The following is a 25,858-nucleotide window of genomic DNA, read 5'->3' on the forward strand; positions in this document are numbered from 1 at the left end:
TGATAAAATTATTTTATAATATTTTATTTCTCTCTCAATCTTAAAAAAAAAAAAAAATTAACTATTAAAAATAAGCTGGATATAATATAATAAATATCAAGTTTCTTAAGAGAAATTAATTACGTTCAATTGCCAGTATTATAATTTATTATTAGATTCGAGTGCTATATCGTCATTAGTTTAAAGTGGGCCATCACATAGATAAGCGAAGAATAAAGTAAAGTTACGGAGGAAATGTGTAGATCATTTATAAGAGGAATGGCATAAAGTAACACCTAGCTCCGTAACACGCAAAGTCGCTATCTTATTGCGCGTGATGGTGGATTCGAGAAAGTGTTATAAATTCGCTATGATGCTAGTATAGGAACAACTTAATTCATTGCTCGCTATCGGCCCAGCTGAAAATCCCCTCATATCGCATTCCATCGCGATGTCTCTTCGCCAACGGTTAGTACGTCGTATTCTGCGCACAAGAGGAGACACTTTCGGGCCGCGGTCGCATTACTTAGTATAATGGCGCGATAAAGTTCACACGGTCGCATCATCGTTTAGCCGACAAACGGAACTTAACGAGTGTTTAAGTTCAGAATAACAGACTGAAGAATGCACAATAATAACATTTCATATCTTACGAGCAATTCTCAGCCGGTCGAATGGAAGACTATGACAATTCGTTTAACGATCGCCGTATGATTTTACTAAAGAACGATAATTGTTAATTTCATTAGAAAAAGAAGAAAAAATGTTTTATATCAATAATCCCGTACCGTATAATTATTACGATTAAATTCAGAAATAAATTGATGCGCAACAAATATTGGAAGAGTAATATGAAACGACGCATGCGAAATAGTAAATTCCTTGCGTTGTATCTTTCGCGCGAATTAAAAAGAACGTGCAGCATGAAAAAATATTAAGTACGGAAATTTACAATTGAAGAATTGCTGCGACTTTTACAATCTAATAAAGACCGCAGTGTCGTATAACGATCTTTGACCTTTACAATGCGTACCGTGAACGTTTACCGTCATGTATACCCGCGATGCAAAACGATTAAATATCAAAACACTAGGCACGCTTTTTCCGCGTATTTGCATACGCAAATGTAAAAAATGTGTTTCAATGCGGAAAATCGTATGCATATTACCTTACTGCAACCATGAGACGCGAAAGTTCGCATTCTAATAAATTCGCATTCTATAAACGAAATAAATACGATTTGTCCATGTTCAAACTCGCGACATACTTTACTTATTTCAAAATAATATACAATAGACCAGGTATGGTTACTCTATAAAAGTAACGCGTTACCGTTATCGTTATATTTTGTAAAAAGTAACTCGTTACTGATTTTAAAAAGTAACGCGTTATCGTTACCGTTACTTGGAAAATAACGATTCGTTACTTTTTCGTTGTGTTTTTGTTTTTTGTAATGCTAAAATAAATTATTAGATTATAAAATTATTTAATAATCTATCAATATTAAATGTAATAATCTAAGTTACGATTAAAAACTCTAAATTAGTCTCTATATAGCACAAGCGTTTTTTATATTAAACTTATTTAATGATTCTAATTTTTTCATGTTAATATCTTTACTTTTTAATACACTTATCTTTATAGAAATTTAAATTGTAATTTAGAAATTTCAATTTTGTCGAAAATTTTTATCAGACATTGTTTTTAAATATCGATAATATTATTAAGAGTATATTCCAATATTCATTGCCAGTATTGTAAAATCTATAATTTATATAGATTTTCAGTACTGCCAGTGACTATCAGAATGCAGCCTATGATAGAAGGCTACAAAATATTTTTCAAGAAATATATCTATTGAATAAATATAAGATAATAAAGAACCAAAAAATAACGATAAAAGTAACGGCTAATTCGTTACCGTTACAAACAGAAAAAAAGTAACGATCGTTACCGAAAAAAGGTAACTGTATAACAGTAACGACGTTACAAGTAACGCGTTACTTGCCAATCCTGCAATAGACATTTATAGAGCTCGGTATTTTACCAACTTGTCTATCGTAAATTCAATTTATGGAAAAAAATTTCAAACTGCAATTATATTTATGAAATTAATAGACAAAATTTTATTTTTTATATCAGTGTAAATTTTACTCGGAAAAAAAAAACTTAATTATATTTGTACAATTTCGCTTTTCAAACATTCTTATTTATCGTTATCTTATCAATTTTCTCGAGCTGTAATAATCTATTTTTCAAGAAGTGTATTACTTTCTGAGAAAACACTGGAAAATGTGCGGAATGCTTGATAACGCGTTGACAGCAAATGTGCATGTGTCTGATTATAGATAACTGATCATAAGTGCTTGTTCAATCTGTATGCACCTTTAATATGTCGAGGGAAAAAAATGACGTTGTTAACACTTCCTAGTGGAGTTATTATTTTTGAATAATTGGCCGATCTCAGTCGTGCTAATTAACGCACACATAATATATACATATATAACATGTATATGACATTCGGCCTTTTTAATATCTATGTGTGTGCGCGAATACGTGCGTGTATTTGCTTGGAGATAATAATGCATGATAATACAAACGAATGTAGGTATACACGTATATCGCAGTAGAATACAATATATGAGTTTGTTTGCCATTAGATAATGAGATTATTTTATTTTGCTATTTTATATCTCGATTATGATTAAATATTATATTAAAATAATCTGGCTGTATATTTGGAAGTAATTTAAATTTTATAAGAGCGAATAAATTTAGTGAAAGAAGTGTTTTAAGACAAATCGTATTGTGTATCTGTTGCGTGCTGTGCGTGTAAACAGAAATGCAAGGAAAAACCTTGCAGTTACTACTGCGTTATCCGACACACTATTTTTAAACACTAAACGACATATAAATTGTTATCGATCCTGTCACTTTTTTCCCCGCATATGTGCATTTCGCACAATACATTAATGATGTGCACATTTTGTGAGTATTTTCTACCGCAATGTATGCATAACATCAATGATATATGTATATAAAATCAGTAATATTCATCGTGATATGTACATAGCAAAAGTGAAAAATTTCATAATTATAGCAAAAAATTAAAAAAAAACTCTACTAAAGATAAAACTAAAAGATAAAAGTTTAAATTTTTTTGTACCCTAAGAAAAGTAGCAATAAATTATTTTATCTCTAAAATATATCTCTTCTGTTATATATATTCTATCCGATTCTTATTTTATAAAAAAACGACATTTCACTGTTACCAGACCGTATAGATATAGAGGAATAAAAAATTACGAGGCGGTAAGATCAATCGCTGACACCGAGGGTATCTGTAAAATTGACATGCAACGTAAATCATGCAGCATCGGGCGTACATGAACTATAAAACTATAAGGCTTTACGAGAGCCAAGGGGTGAAATTTACCGATGGGAAAGAAGCGAGCAAACCTATCTATGGTGACCGTTTGCGCTTGGGCGCAAGTAGTAAAAGACGAGTCGGGTCAGACGCGAAGCGTCCGTACGTGCACATGCCAAGCTGTGTCTTTTTCGGCAATAACTACACAGCCTACTTTTATTTTATTCGAACGCGTATTATCTCTTGACATGTTTATCATTGCTACGCGTTTATTATTTATGCGCGTGAATCTATATTCGCGTACATACAATACATACATCAGGGTTGGGAAGTAACGTCGTTACCGTTACAGTTACTTTTTTTCGATAACGATCGTTACTTTTTTCTGTTTGCAACGGTAACGAATTAGCCGTTACTTTTATCGTTATTTTTTGGTTCTTTATTATCTTATATTTATTCAATAGATATATTTCTTGAAACATATTTTGTAGCCTTCTATCATAGGCTGCATTCTGATAGTCATTGGCAGTACTGAAAATCTATATAAATTATGGATTTTACAATACTGGCAGTGAATATTGGAATATACTCTTAATAATATTATCGATATTTAAAAACAATGTTTGATAAAAATTTTCGACAAAATTGAAATTTCTAAATTACAATTTAAATTTCTATAAAGATAAGTGTATTAAAAAGTAAAGATATTAACATAAAAAAATTAGAATCATTAAATAAGTTTAATATAAAAAACGCTTATGCTATATAGAGACTAATTTAGAGTTTTTAATCGTAACTTAGATTATTACATTTAATATTGATAGATTATTAAATAATTTTATAATCTAATAGCTTATTTTAACATTACAAAAAACAAAAACATAACGAGAAAGTAACGAATCGTTGCTTTTCAAGTAACGGTAACGGTAACGCGTTACTTTTATAGAGTAACGTTCCCAACCCTGATACATACATACATATCGAGATCCCAATTCTTTTATCTTCAATCTTGCGATAATGAGATCAACATCCTCATAAATCAGTATCAACCATTTTAAACACAAGAAGAAGAAATTTTTTTAGTATATAAAAAACGCTTGCAGAATATTATATAAAGTTCATTTAATATTTTTAAATATATATTTATACGATGCCACAATATACAGCCACACATATAAGAAAATATCTTTTATAAAATTTATAGAAGCAAGTCATTATTCATATCCTCCCTCCTATAATCATATCACTATTGCAGGATATGTATTATAAGGTTACAGGATAAATTTTAAAATGTAAATATTTTTAGATGTATTATTCGATTTTTAATGTAAAAAAATGCAATTTTGAAATAAATTAAAAAAACAATTTTAATCATTACAAATTTTTTCAATATACCAATAACTCTCTCTGCTGTAAGCAAGCTGAAATAATTTTTAGCATTTAAATTATTTACTATTATAATATGCCTAAATGTAATTACGATAAAATATTAAAGAATATTAAAGATATTTAAATAAACAAATATATCTTAATTAAAGATTTCTCTTTCTTCGTATTTATAATATTGTATAAAATTTCAGTTTCATTAGACTTTTCTTGTTTTATTAAATTGATGATATTATCATATACTAAACGTATAATAGATCGTTAGAAAATATATTATTTATTTATGTTAATTTGTAAAATAATCGAGTAAATATCACTTGCTTAGAAACAAATTAAAAATTTTACAACCAAAAATCACTATAAATATCAATTAAGATCAATTAAGATACGAGCCGATGTGAATGTATTTTTATTTTGTGCATATGTTCTAAATAATATTTCGCACATTTATCTAATTACTGTAGTGTTGCAAAAACTTAATGTCAATATGAAATATTAATTATGCACAAAACTGATGTGGGAGCAGTATCTTACGATACGTAGCGTTTATCCGCGAATATTAGCGCGTGTTATGCGTGTACATCTAATATAATTCTCTAATTGTATTATCATATTAGCAGGTGTCTTTCAGCGGTAACCGTGCTTCCGGCACTTACACACCCCTCGTGGTCTCTGGAAACAGTCCACCGCGAGGCGAACCAATTTCCTTGGCCACTTTGGACCGTGACTGTTTTATCATACCTCTCGCTTCTCTCGAACGTTTTTTACCAGCGGGCGTGCCAGTGAGTGACCGAAAAATTTATCTCGATTTTACTTAACTCGAAATATGTGTTTTTTACAGAAAATAAAATACCACCGAATTGGTGGAAAATAAATCTACACACGATACTTTTTTTTTTTTTTTTTTTTTTTTTGTAAAATTTAAAGGCAAAATTAACTAAAATATTCTAATAGTGTTTGAATAAATCAGTATGTTACAATATATCTGAAATAATTTCAACAAATTGATTATCTCGATTTCAAGTATGTACATGTGTATATAAAATAAAAAATAATTTAAAACTCACCGGTAAGATGCGCAACGACGGAGTTGTAGTATTCACAAGGTTGATCTGTAAAATATAAAAAGATATGTCCACATTATATATGTATATACAGCAGTGTCCAAAATAATTAATATTAAAAAATATACATAATTATTGCGCTCACAATTAAATTTATTTTATCCTTTAAACCGATATTTATTAAAAAATATTATCCAACATGAAAAAAAAAAAAATTAATATAAGATATAATAAATAATAATAATAATCTGATTGTTATATATAAAAATAATCTAAATAATAATTATAAATCTCTTAAAAAATTATGAAATTTTTTTCTATATTTTTCTTAAGTAAAAATTATGAATATCTTTTATTAAATGTTTCAATTGTCATAAAACAAAATTTAAAAATATTTTTATATGCATTATATATATATATATATCGCATAATGGTACAAAATGTCGCAAAGATGGAGCATTTACTTTTACGACAAATAATTAATTAATTAAATTATAAATTTCTTACCTCACGGTTGCTCCGTCGTTGCCCGATGCTTTTTCGAGCTTGCTCCTCCTCTCTTATTTATCCTTTTGTTTTTTTGCTGGCTCCTTCATTGCACTCACAATATTTAGAGGATTAATTACGATCGCGCATACACTAATTAGCAGGATATGAAGATGACGCTACGTTAGAAAATATATTAATTATACTTTGCACGACTGATCGCGATCGGATAAATCTCATATCAAATATATATTTTGACAAACTATGATAAATAAACAACGATACATATATAATACGATTATATATAAATAAATTTATGGTAAAGGATTAATATATTTTTATTACGATGTTAATAGCAAATATGCATAATTAGATACAATGTTTCTTGATTATTTATTCATCTCGTACCCCCGTAATGTTTTATTAATGACTGAAAATTACACGTCGACACTTTATTTTGATACCGTGCGATATTATATGCATTGAGTTAACAGCCAATTAAAAAGTGCGTCCGAAAATACACAATCAATGTTCAATAATTGCATGCCCGATACAATTCGAACACGTGGATCGGAATAAACAAATGTACTATTAATATATCACGACTTTTCTTCTCGATTTCGATTCAATAATTTGTGTATTACTACGTGTTTTCCAGATTATTCGAGATTATTATATTTAAATTAAAATTCAAAATACGATGCGAAATATATATTCAAAAATTCGAGCTTCAAGAAAATAATTATTTCCTTGAAAATAGAAGTTAAACAATAATTTAAAATTGTCATTCCCCTTATCGTTAATATTCATATTTAAAAAAAAAAAAAAAAGCCCATATCGTACGAAATACATGTTTGGATAAATAGCCGTCGTCGCGAAATTCTTACATGTTGTTTATCGTAGAAATTAATTATTGATCGAATGAACTGACGATCGTTGATTGTAATAAATTTAAAAGTAATGATTACATTTCAAATATTTCGTAATACTAGTATATTTCGAGGATGTAGGTAACAATTCGATGATTGAACGAAACTTACGCCACTACGTGCTTGCTCGAGCGTCACCGCACGAATGGCAACAAGGTGACTTTGTTGTTGACCGCGCGCTACATGTACGGTCGCAAAATACAAGCACCGAAATTTGTGATATTTACTACAATATACACTTTATATTATACAGGGTGTAACAGAGCGCTCGTATCAGCCGTTTTTTTTTTTTTTTTTTTTTTTTTTTTTTTTTTTTTTTTTGAGAAAACAACGCATTTTCGTAAAAAACGTTTCATGCAAAAGTTGTAGAGCTCTAAGTGGCGTATTATATAAGTATGATCTCGAATAGCACCGTCAAGATCATATAAAAATCACCTTAAATTTTTTAAATGAAACCCACTATTTTTCATTACATATTCTTGTAGCTTACCTCGAGAGCTTTCCAAAATACTATAATAAAGTATTTTTTTAATAAGTATTTTTTGAGTTATTTTATATATTAATCTAACATATTTTGAAATAAGAAATAAAATATTTCGTAAAATATTCAGTTTTCGATAATCTTACCGTAATACTTCTATGTACAGAATAATGAGACGTATCAATTAGTGCAAAAAAAAAAAAAAAAAAAAAAAAAAAAAAAAAAAAAAAAACATTGTAAACAATTTTCTTAAAAACGATAATTTTTTTTTATACTTATATGTAATTTTTTTATTTTTGAAAAGAGAACATGTGCGAATCGTAGGATAAAATGATTCGAATAACGAAAAAAACGTGATGCACGAAATATTTATTAATAATTAATTTGAAGATCGAAGAATATATATCGCGCATTCTTTCACTTCATAATATAAAATTATTTCGTGGCGGCAATGAATTAACAATTAGATCCATTTTACACAAATTCCGTAGTACGATAATTCAGCTAATACGGCCGAATCGCTCGCTATACGTTTACAAATCGTTAATCGTTAATATTAATTAATTGCGCGAATAATTATCAACTGTAATGATCACGGGGTATAATCGCGTTCAACATCTTCCGGTACTTTTTGCAGTAGTGTTTCTCTCGAGAAATAATATGGAAACACAGTAAGTATAGAGTATGACAATATAATATATATATAAAGTGTATATTATAATAAACATTACATAATCCGGTGTAGAATAGGCCTTGTACCAACGTAGGAATGTAGGAGAGTAGGGAGTAAAAAGTGGGAGGTGGCGAATGAACGATGAGAAAGTATTGTGTTTAATTAATAAATATAATCGTTATATGAACTACGCAATAATTATTTATCAATCGCGTATTATTAATTTAAATGTCGTTTTAATTTGTCTGAAAAATTTATCATATTTCAATGAAATTTATTCGAGCGAGATCGATCGCGATGATCGTGCAAACAGTCGACAAAATAATTTAACATACTTGTCAAATATTGCATAATCCAGGGATGTTTATCCTTAACTATAATAATGAATCGTGCATCGTGCGCGATGCATGTATGAAGAATGTATAAATCGTCGTATTCTGCTAATTAGTGCGCATTCGATCATAATTAACATTATTTTCGCGAGTGAATATTGTTGAGTGCCATTAACAGATCAGTAAAGAACGAGAGAATAAATTTTTAATTTAATTTTTTAATTTAAATTTTTAATTTTATAAATAAGAGAGGAGAAACAGACTCGAGAAGATATCGGACGATGGCAGAGGCAACAATCAGATGAGAAATTTATAATATTTAATTTGTTATTTGTTGCAAGAGAGAGAGAGAGAGAGAGAGAGAGAGAGAGAGAGAGAGTAATTGCTCTATCTTTGTGACATTGATGATTTTATATTATTATGTCAAGTAACGCATCTAAAAAATTTTCTTGAAATTGATCTTGTGATAAATGAAACATTTTAATAACATATTCATAATTAATATTTTTATATATTTATAAAGAACACATAAAATATATCACAACGTTTCAAGAGATTTATAGTTACCTAGATAATTTCTATATATCAATTAAATTAAAAAAAATTGTGTTTAATGTTAGATAATTTATTTTATTTTATTAAATATCTGTTTAAAAATGATCTATTTAAATGAATGCAATAATAAATATGTATATTTTAATAATTAATTATTTTAGACACTGCTTTATACGTATGATTTGGATATATTTATATTTTACAGATCAACGCTGTATCACAATTTCGTCCTTGCATATCGTACCGGTGAGTTTTAAAATATTTTTTTATTTTATATATACATACGTATTTATCGAGATATTTATTATGAAAGAGAGAGAGAGAGAGAGAGAGAGAGAGAGAATCAATTTGTTAAAATTATTATGTCAGGGGTATATATTTCAACGTATGTATAAAATAAATATCGTAAAACGAATGAAAATTTCTATTCTGCTTTCTATATAAAAATATTAAAAATAAATATATCTTATTAAATATTTTAATTATCATTTAAATTTAAATCTAAGAATATTTCTTTTGCTGTTACGAAACGCGCAGATAATTGTCAGAAATTTCTTGACCACATAATATCCTGACCATTATTAAATCAATTGTTTCTTAGCATAAAATATCCTAAAGAACGCATTAATTAATTAAATTCTTATAAATTTTGTTTTTAGTACATAATGTTTTGATTTCTCGTCAAAATTTTATGATTTCACTATTTTTAGAGCTCTTATATTTGCCTGAAATTTTTTTGTTACTAATTTTCATTGTTTTACAAATATATGTAGGAATTTTTATAGGCCTATTTAATACTACCAAATTTTTAATTTTTATTTCGAAAATATATATATTCCAAATATCAGAAAGGTTCAAAATATGATTGATAAAAAAAAAAATCGAAGCAAATAGCATTTTATTATAATATATGCGCAAATATTTGATTTTCTTACATTGTATTTTGTTTAGTCAACAAGTATTATTTATACACAGTATATAATATGTGCCTCAAGTTGTATAAAAAGAAAAAGGGACGCTGAGATATTAAAATTACACACAAAATAGTTTAGTCATTATATTTAATTCTCAGCTATCGTTATGGATATTAAAAGAGAAAAAAAAGAATGTAAAATAATTAATCTCTCACCGGTCGATGCACCGCCGTTGCTGCCTCTCTCGCGTAATCCACGTAATCCATATAATCCGCTTAATCCATGTCATTCAATTGCGTAGATATCCACTCGCTTTTAAACATAAATCGCTTTAATATACGATAATCACTTTCATACTCGTTCCATTGACTGCGATTCGCTATTACACTCATCGAAAGAGATTCACTTTACCGCACACGCGAATATATCATGCGAAACACAGATTTCTTGTAGCTTCACACAATCGCGACGCACTCACGTATGAAACGCGACGCGACTTCGATTCTCGGAAATTCGGCGTGCGCGGCGACTTGGAACGCCGTTCCACTGTTTTCGACACTGACTTATATACAGGGTGTCCCATTATTCGCGGATCACCCGTCATGTGCAGATAGAGCAGATGAAATCGAGAGAAGAAAAGTCCTTTAACATTTTTTTTCTACAACACTTGATAAAAGAGTTATTATCGAGTAAAGTTTGGCCAATCAGCCGCCGATCTTTAGCCGGACGCACGTCGGTGAGCCGCGCGCCTGATAGTGCGCGCTGCTGCATACTTCACTGTGCGCCCGCTGCACTGCACACTTCGCAGCGCGCGGCTCATCGACGTGCGTCCGGCTAAAGATCGGCGGCCGATTGGCCAAACTTTACTCGATAATAACTCTGTTATCAAGTGTTATAGAAAAAAATGGTAAAGAACTTCACCTCCCCCCCCCCACCCCTCCCCGATTTTATCCGCTCTACCTGTACACGGGTGATGCGATTGACTCCGGATACCCTGTATACGACGCGACAACGATTCGATTCTCGAACGGAAACGCAGCGAAAGCTCTATCGCTTCGAATACTTACTCCTATATACGTATACGCTAATTGGAAAAGGTGCTTAATTAGGATCGCGGAGAGCGATATTTGACTGTACTCCGTCTTTTCGGTATGCGGCAATATCCGTTATGCCGCCCTATTAGCGCTGCCCTTTGTTCCTGACTTTATACTCGCGTATGGAAAAGTATGGCTAATTACGATGACGCGAGTCGATTATCGCGACAATACGGCACTCGCCTCGTTTCCGAACATTTATCGCACTCGCGAGGCACTCGAAATATATAAATCAAGGCGAGCCGCGCGAAGGAACGTCCGTTGCCTCCCGTCCGACACCTCTGCAACGTTCGTTACTGCGGTTCGTTACTACGGAAAATTTGAAATTTGTGGCAACTTCGTGACGATAAATTTCTCGCGGTGGACACGGTTGGTACCTCTCGCGACGCGAAACGAGCGAAGTGAGGTAATGTCGCGATCCGCGCGAAGATGTCACCGCGCGTGCAGAGATACCTTCAAGTGCTTCGAAAAAATTAGACATAGATATAAAATATATATATAAAGATAGACTGTAAAGTTTTTTTGTATTTTTTTATATGATATATTAAATCGAGATCGCGTGAAGAAAGAGAGGCAAGGCCACTGTGAGTATATATATTCTTATTTTTCGCATTAATGTAAAATAAGAGAACACACACATGAAAATAACCCGTAATTTTTCTCTCTCTTTTTCAAATATATATAGACAATACCGAACTTATCTTTTTATAGCGGGGAGCGCACACACTTTTGCATAAGCGCATAATCATAAGCATAAGGAATTTGATTGGTCAATTTCCTTAATTAATATTGCTATATATTTATCTATAATTTATATATACATACACACACACACACACACACACACACACACACACACACATTATCATAAGAAATTATTTTCAATTCTTTGATAAAAATTGTTTAATGGGATATTGTCTCGAGGAATATATAATTTTACTTTATAATTTTTTTACTTATTCAAAGCATGCTCCTGTCGCCGACAAGAAAAGACCGGGTAGTCCTTTATCGGTTCTCGAGGTCGAGGATCCCAAGCAATGTGTTCTTGCGCATTTCATGACGCCGTTGGAGCCTCTAGATCCTCTAATTGAATCTCCAATATCTCGTCCGTTGGTTCTACAACGCGATACCGCCGCAGAACTAGTCGCCGAGTTAGCACCCTCTGCGTCGCAAAGTATTTTACTTACGAATATGGAGAAGAACGGTACGTAAAATTTTTAAAATATTCATGGTTCACTCAAAGAATGTATGACAATATGTAAAGAGTCTTTTTTAAGAATTGTTTAATTGAAATTTTTCATTCGTTTCAGCGGATTTTCCGTTCATCACATATTATTTAATAAACAAGCAGAACACGGATCCCGTGGACTTTTACAATGAAGTGCAATGCGCAGCCTTACGTAAGTTCGATCCCCGAGATATCAGATATGCAGCCAATCACACATTGGATCTGTTCAACGAGGTAGCAACTATCGCAAGACCGCCGCTCGAACCACCCGGTGGAAGACCACCCATTCCGTCCACCGGCTATATAGTATCGATATTCAAAGTTTTTGAAGGTGATGATGGTCTTAAATTTGAACAAAATTGGCTCTATTGGACAGGTAAATGAACACAGCAGATGATTGTCATCTTTTTTATATTAGAAATGCCTGAGTTATATATATATATATATATATATATATATATATATTTTATGAGAGCTTTTAAAAATTAAAAATTTATATAAAAGGATAACGATAAAAAAATTTTCTAATTTATCGAAATGCTATTATATATGTCCATATGTATATCGTAAAATGATTACATTTTGTATACAGGATTTTGTATAAAAACAATTACTTTCTATTTTATTCTGGCACTATATTGAAATATTATATATTACCTTGTATTATACCATAGGTGCGCGAATGATGTATCGATACTTGCCAAAATCGGTGGGTCTCAGACGCATCACTTTGCACAAATCGACATCGCAAGGCGACAAGATGTATCTGTTAATCTGCGAATGCTCGCAGTTGCAAGACAATTTATCCGCTGCGGCAATACTTTTACCGGCACTTCGCGCACGCCTGTGCGGATACATCGGGCTTTATAGACCCTCCGTGTGTTTCTGATTTCTTACCCAGCTATTAGAATCTGCGAGAAGTATTGTTTCGAATTGCATTACATACATCTCTCCGCAAGAAAATTTAAGCGAAACGGTATCGTATCGCATTTCAGCACTTTACTCTACACTTCATTTTTGTGACTGAAAATAATAGGTGTTGATATCCCAATATATTTTCAATATTAATAGTTGTCATTTTGATTGCAGAAACGCAATCCAAATCATAGCGGCTGCCAAGAGAAGGCGCGATACTGATTTTTGCAGAAATTGTAAAATATATCGTCGCAAATGCCGCCAACAAACGAGACACTGTGATTTCTACTATCGTACTATCTATTATAAGAAGCGCAACTTCGTATACGCTTTAGATAAGTCTTGTCGAATATCGACGAAACAGCATGCTCGACTAGATACGCCACTGAACATGTTTGTATTTTTCGACTTTACTATTTCGTTCATCATACAAACGAACGTTATCCGAATATCGTTACCAAATGAAACGGAAATACAGAACAAATAGCAATAAAATTGGTACGTAGGCTGCAGAAAGTATCGCAATATACTTAATGCAAAACAGATGTCCAAGAAACAATCTATTATATACAGATGAAAAATCCTCGACATTTAATTTTTTCGGAAATGGGAACATTCTATGCGCCGACATGAAGCAGACATATTACCGACTAAAGACTTTTGATTATCCTATGCCTTTGTCCTATGATTATCACGCGACACACACACACAACCATAACAATAAATGCAACGTACATTTCTTACATTATTGGTAACTATCGAATAATTGCTAATTACATATCATACTCGATAAACTGTGATATTTGAGCGAGTGGCGTATATATCACAATGAAAGATAAATCTTCTTGAAATCTACTCTTGAAAATGCTACTATTGAAATCAATTTAGGTGATCTAGATACAAAGTAGTGGAACTTCGAAGGTCGACGCAATAGAACGTAATTTAAAAAGCCTTTTATCGATTATCTTCATATTTGATATTATATATTCATATATGCGGATTATTAACGCTCGTGAAATTTGACCGGCATATGCGAATGTGGATAAATTACAATTCCAGAAAATAAAACTTTAACAAACTTTTATGTATAGTTCTTTTATTGTATAAATTATGATTTATACGTAAGTTTCATCCTTGAATAAACGAAATTTGTTAAGTACATGCAGATTCGTTTTTTGGAAAAAAAATGTTTTAATCTTTCTTATTCATTTAGTTATTCTTATAAAATTATAACTAACTATATATCTAAAAAAAATTATTTACATTTAATATAATTTTATTTTTATTATTTAAATCTATATTTTATCCACACGCAGTGTAAACTTTTCTCTATTGGGGAGATATGAGAATAGAGTAATGGTATGCGCGGGAAAAGCTTATACAAATCCCATTTTTTAGGTGCCTATAGCCATTTTAAAGAGTGGAAGAGTAGCGTGAGTTGGCATTGTAGTACAAAAAAAAAATAATACAGCCAATATACGCTTGTGTTGCATACAGACAATAGCTAGGATGATTACGCAGGCGTGATCGTCACCCAGTAGATTTGTAATTATCCGACGCAATGGCGTGCTTATCATACGCTGGATTCGTATTCGCTGAATACAAAGTGGAACAAGATATCCTTAATTATAAGAAAAAAAAATGGAAAGTAAGGAAAATTCGCGATTTTACTGTGATCATACGCGTATCATGTTCGATACACGCATTCGTGTTTACGATTCACTGCGACAAAAAAGCGCAATTGTGAGATATGGTACATAAAGCAGTAATCACATAATGATGTCCAGTCTATAATATGTACATCAAAAACAAGCATTGATTATAATTGAAATGCGCTAATAAAATATTTGGCTACTACATTCGCATTTTTTCCATTGCATATATTTATTATATTATACCGAAATATATGTTTGGAATTTACACACAATATTTCGCGTGCACATAGATTGGACATCGTATTTAACCCTTTCAGTAATAAATTAAATATGAAAAACTTAAAATCTTCTTTCTTTTATATATAGTTTCATTTTATTTAATTATTATATAAAAACACTTCGTTTATTTTTCAGTGTATTATCATCTTTATTGACTATATATGTATATGATTTATTATATAATAGCCTACAATGAAAAAAAAAATCAATTTTGTCATATATTTTCATAAGATTGAAAATTAATATCTTTATTAAAAATAATACTGGAATACTGAAAGAGTTAAAGTAGGATTGCTTTTATTCTTTAAGAAAAAAATACATCTCTTGTTTGCCTATAAAAAAGATTTATGCTCTATATAGAAGAGTATGCCTCTTTAAGGTAGCTTTGATACTTTATCATACAAAGTATCGTATTTTTCAATTAAATCTGGCAAAGGGATTATTTTAGGAAAAAATAAGAGAGAAAAAATTTCTTTGAAAATTGTACCACAATAAACAAATATAATGAATTGTATGATATTGATGATACATTGCTACTCTGTACGATAGATTTATAAATCATGTATACACAACGAATATAACAGATAATAATAAATCACTTCTAACATTATGGTTCATTTCCCCTTTCTCATTAATAAGTTACACCAGCATTTTCTTATCTGTTCATATTTATATAGATATTTTTCCCTAAATTATGCCAAAGAAAAACACTTATTTACTAATAGTTAAATTATATGTATGTAATTATATACAAATACATATAATAAATTATATATAAATGTATACATAAATACACATATTATTAGATAATTAATATCCTTTGGGACCCCTAAACCGCCTTCTGCCATCAATCTATGAAAAGATAAAAAAAGAAAAAGAAGAAAAATAAACTACATAAATACATATAAATCTTATATAGACTCGTCTGAGAAAAATCGTATTAATTTCTTTCTCTAATATGTACAATTTAATATGCAAATTTATTTATACTTACTATAGAATGTTTACATTCAAAGAATGTATTTCGCAAGGCAAAGCATTCGTCGGGTACTGAGCCATCATGTATCCTAAGGCATTCTCTAGGAGTACGCTTGTACTGTAAAAAAAAATACAATAACATAAATTAATTTATATGCTTGTACGTGTTTTTGAATTTATAAAAAGCTTGTTTGAAAATCGGAAATAGAAATATATAGAAGTTGGATATCAATGAATATCTTATTGTTAATTGATACTTATTTATTACATCGATCAAAAAATAAAAAATTACCAGAGGATAAAGCGTCTTATTTTTCATATAAAACTCATCTCATTTTTTATAAAATTTGCGTCTTATGTGCGCATAATGAACATAAAAATATTGCTAGGTTATAACGACAACTAATTCATGTTTACTTACAATTTTGCAGCAGTTACTTTGGAGCAAACACATTTTTAAATCAGCGCGAATGTTTGCACAGCGAGACTTGTCTTTCAACGTTTCGCCTTCTTCTTCAAATTGCATCATTTTGAATAGCAAAAAACTCTTCAACTACTTGACTCAATATAACTTGAAATATGCACCTACAACCTACAACTATGACCGAGACTCTAAACTCCGAAACTCTGAAGAGGCTGCGTTCAAAAACATCACCCATATCCCGTATCCCATATCCGTATGCGCACGAGCGTTGTTCTATCTTTGTTATTTCATAAAAGTTAAACAAAGATAGAACAACGTTCATGTGCGTACGGGTGGTGTTTTCGAACGCAGCCCAGTGTATGGAAGTATGGAGTGTGGACGGACTGACGGATAGTGAACTCTATGGACGTAAACATATTTAACCTATTATTAAAGTGTTATTTTTTTAATGTTAGGAATATTTAAAAAATAAAAAAGGTTTTTTGGAACATGTAAATGTCTACATTGATCAAAAAAATTTTTAGGTCACATTACAAAATATAAAGGTCTTTTATAATTTACAACTTGTGTAAAACTTGCAGTTATGGTAATTATCACTTGCTAACTTATTTCTTTTTGTATAAGTATATATATATATATATATATATATATAATTGTTAATACAGTAAATATATTTTAAATAAATATTTATAAATATTAATAAATATTTTCTACATTATATAATTGTAATTTCTTTATTCAGGAACAATTAGTCACTTGCAATGCATTGCAAATTGATGAGGTAACATCAAGTGACAAAGATATCGCCTCATCTATGCATAAAAAACCAAACAAAAGGTCTTTGTCTAAAAAGAGGAAAATTGATAAAAAAAAACATAAAAAACATAAGAAAAAGAGAAAAAATTCATCTTCGAGTGGTGTAGGTATCACAAGGTTTCTAATTGATAGTTAATGTTTATATGAAAATTTTTGATGTAGAAATAATTCAACATTTTTATAGGAAACTGACGACAGTGATAAATTTGAATGGGTGGAGAAAAAAGTTAAAGACCAAACCTCTTTGTATAACATTGAAAATTCTGTTAATAATGAGATACAAGAAAATCCGCTTAAAAGAGATGAATGGATGAATGTGGAAAGTTTCCTTCCATATATATCAAAATCTGATATAAAAAAACGAAAATTAAATACGAAAGAGGAAGATAAAACCAAAAATCTTCTGGATAAACCAGGACAAAGCGACAGAGAGTTAAATCCATACTGGAAAGATGGAGGTGATGGATTACCTAAAATTAACCCAGGAAGATTAGATAACTCACAAGTTTTGGATGCAAACTGGTTAAAAAAAAGTCTTCGGCGTGCTGAGGAACAAGCTCATAGAGATGGTAAAACTCTAGAAGAAGTAGCTACAGAACGTTGGGGTGTAAGTTAATTAAAACATAATATAAAAATGCTCAATTAATTATTAATAATATAAATAATAAATCTTTTTTCGTAGTCTCTGGAAACTATACAATCGATGATTATCAATGCAGAAAAAATGTCAAATGCTGAACAGAATAAATATTTCAAAAAACATTACAATGTTAATAGACATAACAAAGATTTACATAGAATTTCAAGTTCAAGATTAAGAAATCGTTCGAGATCTAGATCTAGAAGTAGAGAACGCGCTGGAAAATATATATCTGACTATTTCTCACATCACATAAAGAAAAAACGAAGTTTTCAAAGACCCAATGATAGTGATAATTATTATCAACAAACTACACATAGTTCTACTAGCAAACCCAAAAATAGCGATAGAAAGCATGAATCTGAATTAATTGAATCCTCAAAATTGGAAGAAACCAAAATAAAGAATATTAGTAATATAAATGAGATGAATAAAAACAAAAATATTGATATTTTAACAGAAGCAGAAATGAACAAATTAGGAGCAAGAATTATTAAAGCTGAAATAATGGGCGATAATGTATGCTATTACATTGTCTTTATTATTGTTCTTTTTGAATTTATTTCAGTGTGTATTTTATATTTATCAGAATTATTTTATTTATCTAGGAATTAGCAGCTCAGCTTAAAGTGCAATTAGAGCAGGCAAGAAAACTTTCTGTGGCAAATAATACTAATGTACAAGAGGAAACTGTGATTCTTACAAAAACTGATGCAAAAAGTGTGTGTTTTTCTTTTCAACTATAAAAATTTATGACTATTATCAGGAATAATATAAAACTTTATACTAGGTGTTGCAAGACCGATTCAACCCAGAAGTCAATCGAAGCAATTTGCAGAAAGTCATAGAAAGAAGAAATCTGCGGAGACACATGTCTCTGGTGAAAGAGTATGCTATTTTGCAGATGATAATAAATATTCCTTACAAGAAATGGTAAATAATTAAACTGATTAATACTGATTATAGAGGATTCTAACATAATATAATATAAATTTTCATTGCAGTTTCAACGAGAGAAAGGAAGATCCACAAACGAAGATGAAGGGATATTTACTAAACTCGTTGCTAAGGTAACACACTGAGTAAATTTAAAATTATGAATGTTGAAACTCTCAAAATAAATTTTCCATCATATCCTTTTTGCAGAATGCAGATCATGTAGATGATATGTTTGAACAACAAATTGCACAAACAAATTCTGAAGAGAAGCAAGATAGGCGAGATCGTTCGCATGCAATTAAGGAGCACATACATTTGTCTAATTCGATGGAAAATTGTTCGTGGTGCTTAGATTCGAAGAATATGTTAAAGCACATGATAGTTACAATGGATTCCATGATTTGCTTAAGTCTGCCTGCTTATACTTCCTTGACTACTAGTCAATGTATATTGACACCTATACAACATGTAGCTTGTCAGTTGCAATTAGATGAAGATGTATGGTATAGACTCAAGGTGAGTTTTTGTTATATAATTAATTTTCTTATATATAACGAATTATTATAACTTTTATAATAATTAGCTGTTTTATAGCAAAATAATATCATACGCTTTTCTTCATAGGAATTTAAAAGAAAATTGATAAAGATATTTATGAAAGAAGATCTTTACCCGATATTTTTTGAAGTATATAAAAAACGTCGTAAATTTTCACATATGCAATTAGAATGTATTCCATTACCAAAAGAAACTGGTGAATCAGCACCATTATACTTTAAGGTAAATACATCACTGCATATAATATATAAAAATTAAAAAAAATTATAATTCTTAATATAAAACTATTAATAAAACTATATATGTTATCCCCGATTTTTTTAATAGAAAGCTTTATTGGAATGTGAAACTGAATGGTCTATTAACAAGAAAATAGTTGATTTAAAAAATAAAGATATACGTCATGCTGTACCAAATGGTTTATCATATTTTATGGTGGAGTTTGCTTCACATCCCGGTTATGCTCATGTAATCGAGGATGAAGAAATGTTTCCGAAGAATTTTGCCGAGGTGAGATAATCAATAAAATTATTTCTTCCTAAAGTTTTATATAATTTTTGATGCAAATATGAATTGTTATGCTGTAAATACACTTTATTTTCAATATTCTATTCATATTATTCTAGGAAATAATAGGCGGTATGCTGGACGTGGATTGTAATCTATGGCGAAAACCAAAAAAACAGAATTTTGATGAACAAAGAGCAAAAACGTTAAAGTTTACAGAAATATGGAAAAAACATCATTCTTTACAATCAGAAGATATTTAAAAGTAATTATATTCGAAAAAGTTTCAAATTTCGATTTATGTGAATATAGATTTAACATGATTATTTCGTTTTATTAAAAAGATATAACAGAAATTATACAACACAAGCATACAATACCTATATAAATATATATACAGACTTATATGTATACAGAAATATATATATATATATACAAATCTCATTTATATAAATTTTTTTTCCTCCGATGTTATATAAGTATAGCCCAGTATGTATACACACCCTATATATGTATATATATATTATTTATATAATTAATATAATTAGAAAAATGTGAATATCACAAAATTCTTGTAATATATGAAAGCAACTTGAGGTTACACTTAATCTTGATTCTCAAATCCTGCTACTGGCCATTTTTTCAAATGATTTTTCAAAACAAAAGGAAAGAAAGACAATGCTTTAAAACAATTTCCCATTTTGTCTTCGTCTGTTATCATATGATATCCTGATTCAATTTGTTGCTTTTGAATATTAGTAGCATTTTGTAAAATCATTTTTAATCGTAAATCAATACCAAGGCTTTTCAGAAATTTTCTTTGCGTTACTGGACCAAATGTGATTAATCTATTATCTTTTTCGGCAATCTCTTTCATTGATGAAAAATCTACGTCAGCAGTCAGATCTGCAGTTCCAGGATTTAACAAAGGATCATGTAATTTATGCTGATAGAATGCACGAAATGTGTCAGTCTTTTCCCCCTGATGTCCATAATCAATTACTAAAGCAAAGCCTCCACATTCCCATAAAAATTGAGACATATAATCTATTATTACAGAACATTGTGGACTTATCTCTACATGCTCCCTTTTCTCATTTGGCTGAAAAGGAATGTGTTTGTATTAATTTATTGTTTGCAGATTTTAAATGCTGTAACATAATATAAATTAATGCTTACAGATAGATATACTTTACAAGCAGCTGTTGGCATTTGCGAAAGTACATATCGAAATTTTTCTTGTTTAGCTTCTTGTATTATATCCACTAAGACTTCTCTCCAACCTTTGCCAGTTTTCTAAAATTAAATATAGCTTTTGTCAGAATTACTCCTTATGTATATTTTAATTATATTTTATGTGTATTAACATTCTGTTTTGGATACCTGGAATTTGTGTATCGGCAGAGCATCAAAAAATTCCTGTGCAACAAATACACTGAACTCTCTAGGAACATCATTGATAGTGTAATACCAATATATTTTTACTCTGTCTTTTGTAATACCTTCTCTGTAATATGTAACAGAATTTCTCTGGTTTTTATTTATTCTTAGTTCACTATCTCTGCTTTCTATACACAATTTCTTTGCCTGAATCATAGATAAAACAGGACTAAGTTCCACTAAATGAACTGATATCTTATTCAAAACATTTAGTTTTTTGAATACCTGAAGAACAAGCAGTCACATAATTTTCTCACTTATTTATTTAATCTGCAAATATAGCAATACTGCAAATATACCCGTAACATATCACTGATCAAAGTACCTCTTCCTGGGCCTAATTCTACAAGTTGGATAGATTCATTGCTAATCTTCCTCCATTCATTGATTATCCAGATTGCTATAATCTATGATAATTAACATTCAATTATATATTTTTATGCAACCATCTTTTTTTCTAATAAATATATATATGAAAAAAAAAAAAGAAATTATTTAAAATTTTTACAAAATATTAAAGTTATGTAATTCCTTTATACAGTCATTAAAACATAACATATGAAATGGATAATAAATGGATAATAAATGGATTACATATTCATTTAGATAATAAGAATTACATACTTCTCCAAAAAGTTGACTGATTTCTGGAGAAGTTATGAAATCACCTTTTTGCCCGATTATATCTTTAGTTGTATAATAACCTGCAGTGGGATGGGTCAAGATCTCCTTCATATAATCTGCGAGTGTTATGGGACCACATGCTAATATTTTTGCATACAATTGACGATACAGATCCGATTTTTTATCTAAATAATTCGATGAGCATGATCTTTCCAGCAAAGTAAAATTTCCATATCGTTGTTTCGTATGTATATTTATTGTTGAAAATATATTAACACGTTTTTCAAAAATGTGTAATAATGGCGAGAATCTCATGTTAGTAGATATTGTATATATGGTTTATTGTTGACTTCCTCTAATTCCTAGTGAATTGGCTGTGAATTTTGGGACACGGCCCATGGGCCCCTATGTCATATATGTATGAAAATAAGCGGTCGTGCCCTCGTCCCTCGTGCTTCTGGATGCAGGGATGTATTCAATATCACGCAATTGGCTATCGAATAGAGAATTTTTAATGTTCTGAAAAATTTTTCGTTACTAGAGAGTTAGAATTACTAGAAAACAAACTCTTCTATTGGATATCAGATACCATAAATATGTCGGATGTCGGTACAATGTGAATCCTGCATTAGAATTCGTGCAAATGGAAGCATTCATTATATAATAATGTATGTGTGATATGTAAGCTTATATACCTTGCTTCTCAATTTCTGTGAACTGTTGCGAGATTTGTAAAAATGTCTATTAGTAAAATAATTGTGAGTATATATGCATTTGGACAATAAAATATAAACTATATGTATTATAGCATTATAAAAAATTAATTTTTTATCTGTACACGCACATAATAGACTATTAAAATATATTCATATATATATAATTGAAAGAATTATCACTCGTTATATTGATGTATCATTACTTATTTTACAACTTATTTGTCATGAATAACTTTTCTTTCAGATACGAACCTTTTCTGCGTCGGCTGTCACGCAGCAGCTGGTTAAGGTATTTAATTTTTTTCATGGATTTTTCGATTTGTATATATTCGCATAATATTTCTAATTGATAAGTTTATAAAATGTTCTGATGAATTGTCTGGAAACATTGATTTTTATAATGTTTCATATGTCAATGCAGCCTCCAATTCAAGTTTTTGGATTAGAGGGCAGGTATGCGACAGCTCTTTTCTCAGCTGCATCCAAACAGAAAGTTTTAGATGCAGTGGAAAAGGATTTGATCACCTTTCAGGTATAATTATATAAGCAGAAAATTATATTGATATATCAAATATATATTTATATTTTATTTTGAAATATTAATTTCTGATTGTTCAAATTAGGGTCTTTTGAAAACAGATACCAAATTAATAGAATTTGTAAAGGATCCTTCAATAAAACGAAAGGATAAGGTGGAAGCCTTTAAGACTATTGGAAATAAGGTTAACATAAATACAGCTACTGCAAATCTGTTGACATTACTTGCAGAGAATGGCCGACTGGCAAAAATCAACCAAATCATCAATTTATATAAACTGATTATGGCTGCTAACAGAGGAGAAGTGGTGTGTGAAGTTATTACTGCAAAACCACTTGATGCAGATACAAAGGGTAAACTAGAGTCAGCTTTAAAGGGTTTTCTGAAGAAAGGTCAAACTATCTTACTCACTGCCAAAGTAGATCCTTCAATTATTGGTGGCATGGTGGTTTCGATAGGTGACAAATATGTAGATATGAGTGTTGCTAGCAAAATAAAAAAGTACACTGATCTCATCCAAACCACAGTATAATCAAGGTCAGTTATGAAGTAATGAAATAAATTATTCTTTACTTACACAAAAACATTTAAATGTTGTGTAAATGATCAAACAGTAAATAAATGATATAATAAATTAGTGTAATTCCAATGATTATTGTTTATGTTTTATGCAGACAGAAAAATATAAATGTAATATATACAATTTTAAATTATAGTTTTATTTCAGTTGATAAAACATAGTTTGATACAATTGCACAAAAGCGCTCTGTTCCTAATTACACTAGTTTACAAGATTTTATGCATAAGCATTTGAACACTGTTTCTAGGATAATTTTCAACGCTAAGCACAAATCTGTCGTTAAAAAATATTTATTATTTCAAGTTTTCAAGAAAAATAAAGTTGAAACCTCCAAAAAACACGTTTTTTAATATTTATAGCAGACGAACTCGATGTGTAATAGACTTCAGAAAAGGCTCAAAAGCTTGAACATTATACTTTAATATAAAAATATCGAATTTTTTATCGCAGATATCATCGAACCTCAGGCGCGCTTTGTTTTTAGATGTAATCATATCATAGACATAGTATATCTAGACCGAGTATTAAAGAGTGGAGATCGTCAAATATTAGACAGAGATAGCATGTGTATCACCATTCTATCTTCATCTTTTCCATCCCTTCTACTTTTCTCTTTCCCAGTCAGACAAAGACAGATCAGTGATTGTACAGCAGCTGTCTCTTTCTATTTTTTGATGCATTCTGAATATGGAAGATGTAGAGATGCGCTATATATTATACATCTATGAATCACACTGTATCAAGTAGAATGATTGCCCTAAGCAATTCAATTGCAAAACCGTTATAAACAGTAAAAATTTTAATCATTGTTTCAATACACAAGATTAAAAGTGCTTAATCACACTGAAAACGTTTTTTTCTTTTATTCATTTGTTAAAAAAATTATAATTTTTTACTTTTAATTGAGTAAATAATTTACTCACTTTTAATCTCTTCCACCTGCGGTAAGAGATTCGATATTTTTATATTAAAGTATAATGTTCAAGCTTTCATTAGAGCCTCTTGCACATCAGGTTCGTTTGCTATGAATTTTCAAAAATGATAAAAAAAAGCGTTTTCGCAAGTTTCAATCCCATTTTTCTCGAAAACCTAATGTGATGGGCCATTTTACCTTGCGGATTTAGCGTCTGCACCCCAATATATGTTAAAAAGAAAATTGTTTCCATTTCCTGCACTAAAAAAAGTGTGAAATTTGTAAACTGGTGTTATTAACACAATTTATATTTTTCTTCATATATTATAGCATACTAGTTGATGGCAAAACGATTTATTTTAGAGCCATATAATATAAATCTCTCATATTTACTATTTCTGTTGCTTTGATCTCCCTCCTCATATCCAAGCACAAACAAATATATATTACAAAATTAGATATAAATGAATAATGTATTCAAAGTAATAAGTAAATAATGCCAAAAGATATTGTTGAATCTTACATTTTTTAAATCATTGTTATATGTATATATGTTCTAAAACTTACAAATTTATAATACCAAGACGCCAATAGTAAGTGTTATACATAAATGTATACAAAATTTGTTGCACGTATTAATTTACATTTATATATTAAATCTAACTTAATAACATATTTTTGGAATGTTTGACAACATTAGGATATTATGCAAAAAATGTATAATTATTTAATAGTTAATAAATATTATTTACTATGTTTACAATTAACTTAGATATATATGTCAACATATAATTCGAATTACAAACTTAGTAAATAATATTTATTATCTATTTATTAAATAACACAAT

General features: G+C 29.8%; 6 protein-coding genes across 17 annotated transcripts in view; 3 read left to right on the plus strand and 3 right to left on the minus strand.

Moving 5' to 3' along the window:
- Lbr (lamin B receptor) overlaps positions 1–10,865 on the minus strand; it is an 87,107-nt gene extending 76,242 nt beyond the window's left edge. Inside the window, exons 1-2 of the mRNA XM_070300568.1 lie at positions 10,382–10,865; positions 5,800–5,844 (exon numbers count right to left, since the gene is read on the minus strand). The gene's annotated coding sequence lies outside the window, so the exon portion shown is untranslated. The remainder of the gene's footprint in view (positions 1–5,799; positions 5,845–10,381) is intronic.
- LOC138935756 (uncharacterized) overlaps positions 1–15,931 on the plus strand; it is a 28,078-nt gene extending 12,147 nt beyond the window's left edge. For 8 of the 10 annotated variants that reach the window (XM_070300579.1, XM_070300578.1, XM_070300577.1 and 5 more), the window contains 5 exons: positions 5,350–5,514; positions 12,227–12,464; positions 12,571–12,864; positions 13,163–13,464; positions 13,578–15,930. In XM_070300579.1, the coding sequence (XP_070156680.1) occupies positions 5,350–5,514; positions 12,227–12,464; positions 12,571–12,864; positions 13,163–13,377 (912 nt within the window). In that variant the 3' untranslated portion in view covers positions 13,378–13,464; positions 13,578–15,930. Of the gene's footprint in view, positions 1–5,349; positions 5,515–12,226; positions 12,465–12,570; positions 12,865–13,162; positions 13,465–13,577 lie in introns of all 10 variants that reach the window. The other 2 variants (XM_070300581.1, XM_070300580.1) reach the window with 2 other exon arrangements.
- Positions 15,795–17,056, minus strand: LOC138935759 (cytochrome c oxidase assembly factor 5). Its single transcript, XM_070300584.1, has 3 exons — positions 16,737–17,056; positions 16,332–16,433; positions 15,795–16,189 (listed from the first exon to the last, which is right to left on the minus strand). The coding sequence occupies exons 1-3, from the start codon at positions 16,842–16,844 to the stop codon at positions 16,148–16,150; spliced, it is 252 nt and encodes an 83-aa protein (XP_070156685.1). The 5' UTR covers positions 16,845–17,056; the 3' UTR covers positions 15,795–16,147.
- On the plus strand, positions 16,955–20,617 carry LOC138935753 (CWF19-like protein 2). 2 transcript variants are annotated; one of them, XM_070300567.1, is made up of 12 exons: positions 16,955–17,147; positions 17,264–17,325; positions 17,482–17,658; positions 17,740–18,162; positions 18,238–18,714; positions 18,804–18,915; positions 18,986–19,128; positions 19,200–19,265; positions 19,342–19,650; positions 19,759–19,914; positions 20,020–20,202; positions 20,319–20,617. In XM_070300567.1, exons 2-12 carry the CDS (start codon positions 17,323–17,325, stop codon positions 20,460–20,462), a joined length of 2,193 nt encoding a protein of 730 aa, XP_070156668.1. In that variant the 5' UTR covers positions 16,955–17,147; positions 17,264–17,322; the 3' UTR covers positions 20,463–20,617. The 2 variants fall into 2 exon arrangements, with proteins under 2 accessions (XP_070156668.1, XP_070156667.1); XM_070300566.1 differs by having other exon boundaries at positions 16,955–17,325.
- On the minus strand, positions 20,532–22,712 carry LOC138935758 (protein arginine methyltransferase NDUFAF7, mitochondrial). 2 transcript variants are annotated; one of them, XM_070300583.1, is made up of 6 exons: positions 22,264–22,712; positions 21,939–22,046; positions 21,583–21,864; positions 21,379–21,495; positions 20,998–21,301; positions 20,532–20,703 (listed from the first exon to the last, which is right to left on the minus strand). In XM_070300583.1, the coding sequence occupies exons 1-6, from the start codon at positions 22,576–22,578 to the stop codon at positions 20,645–20,647; spliced, it is 1,185 nt and encodes a 394-aa protein (XP_070156684.1). In that variant the 5' UTR covers positions 22,579–22,712; the 3' UTR covers positions 20,532–20,644. The 2 variants fall into 2 exon arrangements, with proteins under 2 accessions (XP_070156684.1, XP_070156683.1); XM_070300582.1 differs by having other exon boundaries at positions 20,635–21,301.
- Positions 22,713–22,912: 200 nt separating this feature from the next.
- Positions 22,913–24,160, plus strand: Atpsyno (ATP synthase subunit O, mitochondrial). The gene is made up of 4 exons (XM_070300014.1): positions 22,913–23,021; positions 23,224–23,268; positions 23,401–23,511; positions 23,603–24,160. Exons 1-4 carry the CDS (start codon positions 23,001–23,003, stop codon positions 24,047–24,049), a joined length of 624 nt encoding a protein of 207 aa, XP_070156115.1. The 5' UTR covers positions 22,913–23,000; the 3' UTR covers positions 24,050–24,160.
- The last annotated feature ends 1,698 nt before the right edge of the window (positions 24,161–25,858 follow it).

Source organism: Polyergus mexicanus, unplaced genomic scaffold (genome assembly GCF_030449975.1).
Source record: "Polyergus mexicanus isolate NDT 795.1 unplaced genomic scaffold, iyPolMexi1.0 SCAF_8, whole genome shotgun sequence".
Taxonomy (NCBI): Eukaryota; Metazoa; Arthropoda; class Insecta; order Hymenoptera; family Formicidae; genus Polyergus; species Polyergus mexicanus.